Genomic DNA, 13217 nt, shown 5'->3' on the forward strand with positions numbered 1-13217 from the left:
AATGCTAGCAAAGGGGTCAAAAAACGCTGGCCCGAGATGACTGCGCCACGGGGGGGCGCCACGGGAGACAATGCACCCGGCGCAGGTGTAACAACCAGGGGAGTAGCATGGGTGGTTCCAGAGGAGCATGAAATGGACAGAGGGCGCCATCCAGAGTTCCAGAATTCATGGGGCGCTACACAGTATGAAGGCCGCCTGTTATTTTTATCTCGGTTAGTTTGCACTATACCCTAAATAAGTTACGGATATTTTTAAGAAAAATTATTAGGAGACCTGGAATAATAATAATAATAGCTTCCCATAGGTGTTCCCACTCCAGTGATAGCTGCTTGGGTCAGTAATTGCAGTAATAAGCTGTGCACCCTGTGGAATCTCACTCTAGCACATGTACTCTGTCAATTTTAAGTTAAATGCTCAGAATATACTGTATAATACAATCTCATCGATTGACTGATAACAATGATTCAAAGGAGATAAAAGCTAGATCCTAGGTGCTATACATAAATAAGGCAGTGTCAAAGCAGCTACTCCTTAATGTCAGGTAGCGCATCACTGAAGCATTCTATTCCCCCAATGGGACCTCAATGCGTGGGGCTGCCTAGCTCCATGCATGGGAGACTAAATAACTGCTGGCGTAACAGCAGGGGAATTGACACCCCGGACCCGAGCACCCATAGCAGCTGATGCACTTGCCGCTGCTGCGGTAGTGGAGAGCCCACCGCTACTGGACACATACGTGACCTCTGCGCTATAAAGGAGGGGCCTGCCTCCACCTCCCACTTGGGCAATCCCAACAGCCCTTGTTTGTAAAGGGACAGGGCTCAGTGGCAAACACAGAATTTCTACAGAGGGGTTTCTAAATGCTTGAATTTAAATTTTCTACCAGTAAGAGGGCATAATCAGCACTTACACCAGCTATAATATACATCATACCAATGTACTGAATGAAATAATTCTGGCATATACAGAACCAGCAGACACAGTAAGCAGTTATATGTAGAAGTAGAGCCATCCTGTCTGAGCTGAATCTTTTTATTTCATATGTGGGTTTCATTACAGATCATTTCAGCATGTTGGGCAATCTGGGGTGGGCAGAAAAATAAACCGTGTACTGCCCTGGACACATGTACAGATTGGTCCCCTTATGTACTGGATGGTGCATTATTCAGTATTAATAAATGATCCTATAGATGGTCTATATCAGTGCACCCCTAACAGTGCATGTTTTCCAGATCTCCTAGTTGGTGCACAACTATATTCATTACTGGCTTTTAATTTTTTACTACTGACTGACACATTTTAAAAGATCAACAGGGACTGTAGTGCTAGTTATTTCATTTGTGACACTGTGGGCATCCTAAAAACATGCAACTTTAGTATTATTTGCTATTTCTATTGGCATCGTGGTGTGGGCTGGGGGGATGCAATCGGGAAACCGGCTGACATGATCCCGGCAGCCGGCTTCCCGATTGCTTTTTTCCCGGCGTGGGTTAAATGACAGGCGTCAATATCTAGACGCCTGTCATTTTCCCGACACCGGGAGACAGGCACCCGGTATCCCGATCGAAGGGAGGGTTAGGGTTAGGCACCCCCCTGGGGACTTAGGGTTAGGCACCCCCCTGGGGGACTTAGGTTTAGGCAGCGGGGAAGGGGGGATTAGGGTTAGGTACTTGGGGGGAGTTTAGGGTTGGGCACCCCTAAGGAGGGTTAGGGTTAGGCGGGTTAGGTTAGTATATACTCACCTGAGGACGATCGCGATTTCCAGCGCTGTCAGGCTGCCGGGATCTGTCCATCTGTCGGGCTGCCGCTGCCGGGGATTGAACCGCCATGCGGACGGCGGTATTTCATACCGATTCCTGGGCTGGGGGGGGTCCAGGCAACCATAAACCCCTCCTGCGTTTGCCTATGGGGCAGGTCACTGCAGCCACAAAGATGACATTGACCAGGGGCATTAAGGACTGAGGGGGAGCGCCCCTCCTATGCACTGGCACACCTTCCACAAAGCTGCAGCAGCCAGAGGGGGAATAGAGCTATCAATAGGGGAACCACCCCTGCAGCCCCTATTAACCTGGGGGCACTGTGGTGTCAGGGACCAGGGTCTGGGCAGGCTGATTACTAGGCAGGGCAAGCATTAGCAACCCACACACAAATTGGCAGCCGCGACTAATGGCATAGCCACGCCCACCCCGCAGGCCCAAAGCTTTGCTGCAGCTCTGCCTAATTACAGTGCCGCGGCCACAGTCCCAGACCGAACCGGGGCACGGTTGCCGCGGTGAATACTACACAGGGAGGCAGGGCCGATGGCCACAGCCGCAACCCTGTCCACAGCAGGACGAGCAGCCGCCACCTCAGCCATGGTGGGATATGGAGAGCCTACAGCTGCAGTGCTTTCCGTTAGGAGGCAGGCAAACAGACGGGCAGGGGGACCAGAGGAGCGGGATGATACAAGCTATAGAGAACAGGCCGCAGCAGAACAATAAGCCAGTAATAGGACAATGATTGAGGACAAAAAGGAAAGGCAAAAACAATGACAGGAAGTAAGGAAATAAAAAGAATGACTAAAAACAATAAAGGACAGGAGGAGAGAAAGAGAAGGAGAAGGAAAGCACTAATAGAGTTTTATTAAGGAAAATGACAACTGACAAAATGCACTTTCCTGTCCTGGAAACAACTGGAACAAAGAGGCAGATTTACATACATCACTCCATTAAATACTCCTAGACCACTCCCCATGAAACATTCATTGGCTGCATAAGACCAGCTAAACTTAAATGGGCAATAGCCAACATGTTATTAAACTGGCAACACTCAAAACACTTGTAGTTGAATGTCCCTCATGCTTAAATGTCAGCCTTCGGGCTTACTTTGCACTTGTCTCCTTTAAGCATCATATTAAAGGGGAGCTAAGAGATCATACTGTATTCCAATCCAGGCTTTTTTTTTTTTGGCTTCTTGCTGATGAATTAGAATTGAATTTGGGCTGAAATGATTGATTCTAATGAAACGTGTGATTAAAAAAAAATGGAACAGTAAAAGGCATTAAATCCGTCTTGTGCCGGGAAATGATTTGTGTTGTTCACTTTGATGACATTACAAGATTCAGTAACGTACAAATTAATCCTTTTCCATTTGAATTCATGCATTCCTATTTTTCTGCCATTAAAGGCCAAGTCAACCTTAAAATTAAGTTTTAATAGGTATCCCCTAAGCGGCCTTCCAATGCTGCTTGTTTGTAACCGGACACAGATTAGAAGGAGCTGCTGCTTTTGTCAGAAGGGAGCTGACCTGCAGGAATCGTGGCGATAGAGGTGTTTTCTTTTTACGAATTAGCAATGAGGGATAGATCCATTCAATCTTTAGTTGTCCATGGCCCAAGCCACCAGCCTTCAATGCCAAAAAAATAATTAACGGAAATGTTAATTATAGGCTCATAGTAAAATACTTTTATTAGAGATGTGAAGATCGGTTTTCCTGAGAGACAAACACACTCGAACTTAGAGGTTCCAAGTCGAATAGAGTCCCAGCTCGGTTCACTTTTGGAGTTCCAAGTAGAACAGAGTTACGGCTTGGATAACTTTTAAGGTTTCGAGGTAGAGTCCCGGCTCGGGTCTTCTGTAAGTTACAAAATACTTGAGGGTGGTTTTACCGAAACACGTGGGTCCGTGCACATCTCTTGTTTTTATTGAGGGACACAGTTACATCACTGATTGTTTGTAAAATTACATGTGGGGTAATAATAACTAGGACACTTTAAAAAAAATAAATAAATGTTTCACTCATGCTGTACTATTAATGGTAGATATATTTTAAAACTGCAGGAAAAGTCCAGTTTACAACTACATGTGTGCTCACACTCATCTATCCCCCATGCGCTACAAGTTGCGTTACACATAACGCGTGAGCGCCTTGCGTCTTTTTGTGCAACTGTTTCCCCTTAAATGCGATGTGAATTCTGTGAGAGGCACATTCATCTCCTGCTGATTAAAATGATATGCGGCATGCCTGTATTCTGTGTGCGACTGCCGGTGCATCTGCATGCGAAATGCTACGTTACAGTGTCACAGCCGCTGTCTCACACAGAATACAGACATGCTGCATATCATTTTAGTCAGCAGAAGCTGCTTGTGCTATCTATTTTGCTCACTTTGTGAATAAGATGCATTTTAAAGGAAAAAGTTGCACGGAAAAACGCTCCGCTACCAAGTCGCGCCACGGCATAACGCGCAAGGAGGCTAGATGTATGTGGACACATCTGTATATCGTAAAAGATTAAAAACACTTTATTTGGTATCAGGTCTATGAGCAATGCAGTTGCACCTTCTTCAGACAATTGCGGCAACAAGACCATACATATTTTTTGTCCAAGATCAATCCAGCGATCAACTCTGAGGGGTCTATTTACTAAGCAGTGTTAGGAGACAGAGGGCCTGATTCAGAGCCGGATGCTATTTGCGCTTGCTCGTTCAGAAAAAGGGGCCGGCTATTTAAATTGAGCGCTCGCTGTTTGCGGTCTGTTGACACCTCTATGTCTGAGCGAGCGAACGAAACATGCGCTCGCTATTTTGTAAAGACGCCCCCTGGCCACTCGCATCCTACTTCATCTCCGCTATTTATTAGATTAATCGAGTACATCGAAAGGCGTCTGAACTGCTCGCAGTGCTTATGGTTGGATTTTCCTACCGCAATCATGCAAACAGTTCAGGCTAAGAAACAACCAAGTGACGTGGCCAGTGACGCTGCTTTGTTAATTATGCACACTCTTAAATCGCCCGTTTTGACCGTTTGGCACGCCTGCGTTCGGATCTCCACTCCCCATTTCCAAGCACCTTCCCCTGTTACCACCCACAAATGCCTCATCCTGTCACTCAAATTAGCAGGCACTTGCTGTTTTGCGAGCGCTCGATTTCCGACCACACTGACTGGTTGGCGCATGCGCATTACGACCCATACGCATGCGCAGATGTGCGAACATCGCTCGGAGCGAACGAGCGTCCGCTTACGAGCGGCTCTGAATCAGGCCCAGAGTGAAAAGTGATAAGGTGCCAGCCAATCAGCTCCCAACTGTCATCTCACAGGCTGTGTTTGAAAATCACTTTTCACTCTGTCTCCTAACACTGCTTAATAAATGGACCCCTTAGTCTTAGGTCACCATGTGCAGGTTTGTAATGCTAGTTTTCACTGTGTTATATTTGAATTATCAACCATACACTAAGCTACTTTTTTAATAGTTGCACAGTTATTGATGCTTGCTGGGGACAAAGTTTCACAAGGTTAATCTTTGTATGAATTCTGGAGGAAAGCAAAACATAATCCCCAGCAAGGCATCTGACATTTTAACTTCAGAGAAAAAAAATGATATTAATTCCCTGTATCAATCCCCCAACTGCTTATGTTGGTAGCCAGCACTGGACCATTTTATTTTACATATCGTGGATTTCTCTGGCATTTGGGTAAAGCATGAGTGTAAAGAAAACCTTCATATGCATCTGATAATGGCAAGAAATGGTCTCCGATGGCTTACATAAACCTGTTGTTTACATTGCATCACTCACAGTAATTAGGTTTTAAAATTGCAGTCCGGTGGCGTCTGGATGTATTCATTGTGTAATTATTGACTGCAGAAATATGAGTGATACAAAGAAAGTAGTTGGTTAGGCTGTGTATAAAGGGTCAGGGGCACTTAGCGCACCATACGCCTTTTATGTTTTATGTGCGGAAATGTCCTTCATCTCCCATAATCGTTAAGATACAACATTGAATCAGATCAGACTATTACTGTATGAATGTGTTTAGAATATAACAGGACAATGGCAGCATAATTATTTTATAACTATAGGTTTATTATTGTATGTAGGTGCAGTACAGCCTAGGCAGGTAGCGTAGGGGGTTAAATAAAAGAGTACGGGTAGAATATAATTAATGTAATCTATATTAGTCAATCGGATATTAGATTTGATTTGTCTGATTACACTAGAATGTTAAGAGATGATATATGATTGGTCACTATGGTTTAAATCCCATTAAGGATTTATGAAGGACAATCTGTGTTCATGGTAGGGGTCATTTTCTAATATTGCATTTAAGTGTAAAAAGTTTTCTGGACCACAGCATCCAATCGGCAGTGATTTTTTATCTGTCCGCAAAGTATTAGGGGTCTATTTACTAAGCAGTGTTAGGAGACAGAGTGAAAAGTGATAAGGTGCCAGCCAATCAGCTCCCAACTGTCATCTCACAGGCTGTGTTTGAAAAATGACAGTTGGGAGCTGATTGGCTGGCACCTTATCACAGACTTATCACTTTTCACTCTGTCTTCTAACACTGCTTAGTAACTAGACCCCATAGACATTGAAAGAAAGTGTCGGATTGGTGCAAGTACAGTATTAATAAGTGGGGGGTTTTCTATGCTGGAGAGCTGCAAATAATGCTAAAATCAAAATGTCATAACACAAAAAATTGCTAAGTTAAAGCAACAGCACTACCACCTTAGGCAGGCCTGGCCAACATGTGGCTTTCCAGCTGTTTGGAAACTACAAGTTCCAGCATGCCCTGCCACCGTTTTGCTATCAGGGAATGCTAAAACTGTGGCAGGGCATGCTGGGACTTTTAATTTCAGGAGAGCCACAGGTTGGCCAGGCCTGACCTAGGAGAAGACTGTAGGTGGCCGCTCTGTGGAGTGACTTTTCGTGGGGCTCTCTGTTTCTCTCACAGTCCTGGATGAAAACTGGGGTGGACAGATTTATTGGAAGGACCAGTCGGCGATCGCTGCCATACAGCATGGTGAGCTGTGCTGATTTGCTGGACCTGTATTACAGAGCTAGTAGCAATCACCAAGGCCTCGGTCAGGAGGACAGGGCACTATAGGAGTAGCAGCGAATGATAGTAAAGGATGTAAGTGCTAAGGATAATTAGCAATGGTTTATACAGTAGCTTCTAAACATGTTGTTATTGAATCATTTCTGCTATATGATTGCATAGCTTTTCTGTTTTCTTATTAAATGAGTTAGAGAGTGTCCTCATTACAGTGGCGTAACTAGGGTATTTGGAGCCCAGGGCAAATTTGAAAAGGGAGCCCCCCCCCTTCCCTCCATGTGTGCGCGCAGCAAAAAATGGGCGTGGTCACTTAAAAATGGGGCGTGTCAACATGACACACCCCTTTATTTTCAAACTGAACATTCCTATCCATATGCACCTTAAACCCCAGTAGTACCCCCAGTATGCAGTTGTGGTCCCTCTCATGCAGGCCCATAGTAGTGCCCCTTATACAGTATCCCCAGTAGTGGTCCCTCTTATACAGCCCCCAATTAGTTCCCCTTACTCAGTACCCCCAGTAGTGGCCCCCCCAAATGCAGTGCCCCACGTAGTGTTCCCCCTTATGCAGTGCCCCCAGTAGCAGTCCCCACAATGCAGTGCGCCCAGTAGCGGTATCCCCTTATGCAGTGCCCTTTTATATAGTGCCCCCAGCAGTAGTCCCCCCCATGCAGTTTTCCCAGTAGTGGTCCCCTTATGCAGGTACCCTGTAGTGATCCCCCCTATCTAGTGCCCCCTGTAGTGGTCCCCGCAGTGCCCGTAGCAGTAAGCCCCTTATATAGTGCCCCCAGCAGTAGTGTCCCCCCCTCCCATGCAGTGCCCCAGTAGTGGTCCCCCTGATGCAGGCTCCCAGTAGTGACCCCCCCCCCTATCCAGTGGTCCCTGTAGTGGCCCTTCCTATTATTGACCCCATTAGTGGTCCCCCGAGTGCAGTGCCTCTAGTAATACTATGCCCCTTTTAGAATGCCCCCAGTGGTAGTCCCCCCCCCCCCAAGTAGTAGTCCCCAGTAGAGTAGCCCCCCCAGTAGAGGTCCTCCCAATGGCACCCCCAGTAGATGTCCCCCCCCAGTAGATGTCCCCCCCAGTAGTAGCCAACCCCTCCCCCGTTGTGCAGATAGGTAAGGTTTAAAAATAAATAAATATATATATAAAAATATACTTACCTGATTCCACGCTGCTCCTGTCCGCGATGCCGATGCCGCTCCCGCCCTCCAGTCCGCCCTGGCTGGCGCGCTCAGCATTATGGGACTGACGTCATGACGTCAGTCCCATTACCCACTGCAGGAGCCGGACGGAAGTCCGGCTCTTGCAGTGGGTGCTGCAGCAGTCAATGAGAGTCTATCTGACTCTCATTGGCTGCTGTTTAACACACGCATCGCCGCCAGCGCTGGCGGTGATGCGTGTGTTATGCACAGCCTGAGCCCGCCTCCTGGCGCTATTGGGCAAGCGCTCAGGGGGAGGGAACGGGCTCAGGCGTGCAGCACAGGACCGGCGCTGGAAGCCTAGCGCCGGTCCTGTGCAAATGTGTAGCGCTGACCGCACTCATTGCGGTCGGCGCTACACTGGCTATCTAGGGCGGGCGGGCCGGTACCGTGGCCGGCGGCGCCCCCCCCCCCGCCGCCGGTCCAACGGCGCCCAGGGCACGAACCCCGCTCGCCCTGCCCTAGTTACGCCACTGCCTCATTATCCAAATTAATGGCCTTACAGAACGATAATTCTTCACCAAACATGGAGTTCTGCTAAACACACTTTGAGCAACATGTACAGTATAGAGTACCATTCATTTATATCTGTGTGGAGGATAACATCTAAAGATGCCCAATACTCTCAGACCCTTTCATTGATTCTCTGTTATTCTCTAACTCTATAAAACAATTATATCTTCTCCATTATCTCTCTAACTGGTCTATGTAATAAGGAGTGTAAAACCCTATCGGTGAAAGCTAACCCTGCCGGTGCTAACAGTCACTGCTTCGCTTCTGAGAAAGCGTCCTCGCGTTGTGTCTGTTATCTGTATCTGGCGAGGCGATGGCGACAGCAAGTGAGAATAAATCAAAACAAATGTCTGATTCTTACAATAAATCTATTGATAAATAGTACAACAGCAATGAGACATTCATCTTTGTCGTCCGAAAATGCTTTTTAGTCTCAATTTGATGTGACAGAACCGCTTCATGAGACCGCACTGATTAATTTGATATGCAACACTGTACATCTGTGTGCTACTGAGTCTGAATCTGTATAGGAAGAGCCAAGTTCCGTTGTGCTTTGTATACAGACTCAGGCTCTGATTCAGAGCCAGACGCTCTGACAGAGCGCTCGCTCTGAATCAGGGCCGTCCTTCCTGATTTTAGAGCGGCCTCTTGGCCGCTTGCATAGCTGTGGGTGACCACCCACAGCTATAGCGAGCGGCCAAAAAGATGGTCGCGGCCATGGGAACGCCTCCGTCTGGCCAGCGACGCCCCCAGCACACCCACCAAAGGGGGCGTGCTGTCACTCACCATCGACAGCACGCCCCTTTGCAGCGAGACCCATAGCGACGGCTTGCCCGTCGCTATCCGGGTCTCGCGCATGTGCACGACGGAGCCGGGTCCGTCATGCGCATGCGCACTGGCCCAGCATCGACCCGCTTGCGAGCGCTCAGCGCTCGCGAGCGGGTCTGAATCAGGCCTTCAGTCGCAAACATATATACAAGTGTCGCATATCAAATGAATCAGTGCAGTCTTGTGAAGCAGTTTTTCGCACAACATTGCTACTAAGACACATTTTCAGGCAAAAGAGACACGGAAATTCATTAGACCGCTTGGCGCGGCTCACTCATGCCAAACGTCTCGCGTGGCATTGCGTATGAGGACACATCTGTACTCAGTTTTATCCCCACCTGTTTTCTCCTTAGACATGGCTGTGGATTTCGGCACCTCTGTGTTTGTACTGTGCTGAAAGATTATATCGATACTTCCGAGGCAGCAAGCCTGTGACAATCACCGATGTTATACATCATCTGTCTGATGTCATCGAAATCAGAATGATAAAAGAAAATTTCAAAGCAAGCCCCGGTCAGGTGAGTACAGGGAGCTCAGATTTCTGAGTAACTTGTCTATTAGGTAAAGATTTGCTGTTATGTAAATATGGCTATTCTGTAACTTTAACTTGCATCTAGATTTCAGATAAGAAGTGTATGGATAATTTTGATAGACTGTTCTCTGTAGGTTTTCCATAGGTATCACATAACTCTAACATTATTTGCTAAGTATCATTATTGAAATATATAACTGATGTTACAGTACACCCCTGAACACCTGTAAATTAAGGACCTTTGGTTATAACACCAGCCAGTGTATTATATTCAGTTGTAATTGTTTAATCGTTTACATGTAGCTTTAAGTAATCAGAAATGCTTTATACATTTTTCAGTACATCATTCTGCAGTGTCCCAGAGTTTCTGCACTAGAAAACCATCCATTTACATTGACAATGGTAAGAACTGGTTTTATCTTCTATCTGCGATCATTTGTGGATGTATATACATCTAATCTATGTACTATACCTTCTACTGTACTTTCAAATAAAATACAGGTTTGAAAAATAAAATAAATAGAAATTTAGATCTTAATATAATTTATATTGATATTTGAGTCATCATCTTGGTTTGGGACAATATTTACATACCCACGTTCCATGTGCTTTAATATTGCTCATGGAAATTCCATTAGACTTTGCATACTGTATCTTAATAATCCAGTGTGAAGATTGTCATTGTCTATGTTGTACATGTATCCAAATGGGCCTATAAATATTGCCTTTAGGGCCTTCCTCTCCACTCCTTGATGTGGAGAGGAAGAAGAACTGTTTGCACATTAAATGATGCACAAATATTATCCTCTCAGTGTGGAAATGGCTGTATATGTAATATTAATGACACTCTACTAGTGCCAGCATCATACACGGCAGTAGTCAGCAGTTTTATTTTATATTTTTAATAGAATTTTAGACCCATCATTTGCTGGTTCGCTAGCTAGCTTTGCAGTCATCCCCCCCTCTCCCCCTCCTTTGACGATTAGTTGGGGGAGAAGGGACGCTATGGTGTACGGGCAGATGTCAGTGAAAGCTGTGAGTGGATAGAGGAAGGGGGCGGGGCCTCCCTGAAGCACTCTGCTGTGGGGCGGGGCCTCCCTGAAGCACTCTACTGTGGGGCGGGGCCTCCCTGCAGCACTCTACTGTGCAGCTGTTAGACACATGACTAACAGCTTTATAGTATAGATGTTAAGCAGTGTACTAAGTGCTTCTGCTCAGCTGAAGCATTCCGCACATCTGGAATATTGGAAGATTCTGTAAAATGACAACGACAGACAAAACAGGATAATGGGTACCACGCTGCTAATATATCTTACAGCGGGAATAACTTGTAAATAAATGTACACATTGAATAGACAACATAGTGGAGAACATAAAATGATAAGGAGTCCCAACGAGCTTGTAATAGTAATATTAATGACACATTCGTCATGGTCCAAATTAAAATGTTTCAAAAATATTAAAAACAAATGCAAACAACAACAGAATGCTATATAGACATTGCTATGATCTGTCATCAGAGGGTGATGCAACAGATAATCAGCTAATCTATTTTGCTTTCAACAAAAATCAACAGCGAGAATAGGTAACAAAAGTTATTGTCAACAAATGGAACTGGTAAGCATGATCTCTCTGAATAGTAATGTGAGTGTTTACGGCATTATCATAATTCATGCAGTCTAATAGAATATAAAGTCCAGAGGTTAAAGCAAGATTTGTAAGGATAGACGGGGGGTCTCCAGGGGAGCGATTCAACCGGTCATAGAAACGCGGCCCAAGGGGGTGGATCTCTGGATGACCTGTGTAGAGAAACCCCCCCTGCTTGCGCCACTGTAGTCTTGAATATTTTTAGCAACACTGATAATGCCGTCCATGATATTTGCTAGTTGAATTAGTTTCGAAACAAGCGTCTAGCAGTAATAATTCCTGTTGTGGAGACTTATATACAATTATAGTTTTTGCTTTGATGGCGGCACTCATTTGTTAAGTAAAGGCCATCATTCAGTGTGATTGTACCTGTATGCAATTAGGTTAAAATGCAGGTTGACAAATAAATCAGTTTAAATGAATAATTAAACCCACTGCAGCAGCACCCCGATCTCTGTCATATCATTAAGATAAGCAAATTACTTTTGATCCTTCTTCCATGTAGTAAACTCAATCTCTTTGTCCTTTTACCTGCTTCCCGTTTCCATGTTCAATGTGTCAATGTGATAGGCTGCCGTTCACGGCTTCTTTTTCTAGGGAATGCCCCCAAGGTCCAAAGAAAAGAGGGAAGTAACTTGCACCCAAAAACTGCAGCTCAGAACCACTCCTAGGAACGCCACACCTATCTACAATATTAAACACAAAAGTGGGGTGGTCTACAAGCTCTGTCCCAATATGCTGATCCAGATACATTGCCTTCTGCTCCAATATGTAACTTTCTTCGTCTTTATGTGTACGAACCAAGTGTTGTTCTAGGTGAGTCTCCGTCTATATGTCCGGTACCTGTGAGAAGATATTTATCTGTTGAGAAGGGAGAATTTGTATACTGGGATAATAAAGAAACCTTTCAAGGAACGGCACTTGCCGAGTCTTGGTGAGTGCTATCCATGGTATATATATTTCCAAGCTGTTTGGGAAAGCTAACAGACGGTGAAACATCTCCGGTTGTTTCAATCCGATGAGCCAAGAAAGTTACATAATGGAGCAGAAGGCATTGTATCTAGATCAGCATATTGGGACAGTGCTTGTGGACCACCCCGCTTTTGTGTTTAATGCCCCCCAAGGTTTAGCACTTATCAAATTGGATGAACCTCCTGATTTCTGCAAGATCATTGGTGCAAGTATTCATTCATCTGATTAAAAGCCTCCTAGCAGAGAGATCTGTAAATGGTGATTAAGTCTTGTATCAATAGTAAATCAGTAATTACCAACGCGGTTCATTAGTCATGTAACAAGCTTCCTCAGGGTAATACTTTTTTGATCCTTTTGATACAAAACTTTATTTTCTGAACTTTTTCTGGTTATCAACCGGTGATCAGCCTACTGTTGCTTTTCGCCGCTAGGTAACACCATCTTAAGTCCTAAGATCTTAAATCTTAATATTTGAAATACTGTATGTATGTGAATTTTAAGATGTTTTTACCTATCCATACAATGGGATCCAGGGAAGCCTCTCCAGATTCGTTGGCTTCACTTAGAGTAAAATCTATATGTGCATGCATCCGCATGACATTGACAATTTGTGGCAGCATTAGGTTTCCAGCAGGCCATAAGAAGACTCTGCTGTAGAGGGAGATACTAAAGCACGTTAATGGACAAGTAATTATGGAAGAATACAGGTGGTACCT

General features: G+C 45.2%; 1 protein-coding gene across 2 annotated transcripts in view; it reads left to right on the plus strand.

The window, feature by feature from the left end:
• The window catches only part of NOX4 (NADPH oxidase 4), a 278377-nt gene that overhangs the window by 127800 nt on the left and 137360 nt on the right, over positions 1–13217 (plus strand). For both annotated transcript variants that reach the window (XM_088449030.1, XM_088449031.1), the window contains 2 exons: positions 9704–9868; positions 10222–10284. In XM_088449030.1, coding sequence (XP_088305156.1) covers positions 9704–9868; positions 10222–10284 — 228 coding nt within the window. The remainder of the gene's footprint in view (positions 1–9703; positions 9869–10221; positions 10285–13217) is intronic.

This window comes from Taudactylus pleione, unplaced genomic scaffold, assembly GCF_031769625.1.
Source record: "Taudactylus pleione unplaced genomic scaffold, aTauple2 ptg000478l, whole genome shotgun sequence".
NCBI lineage: Eukaryota > Metazoa > Chordata > Amphibia > Anura > Myobatrachidae > Taudactylus > Taudactylus pleione.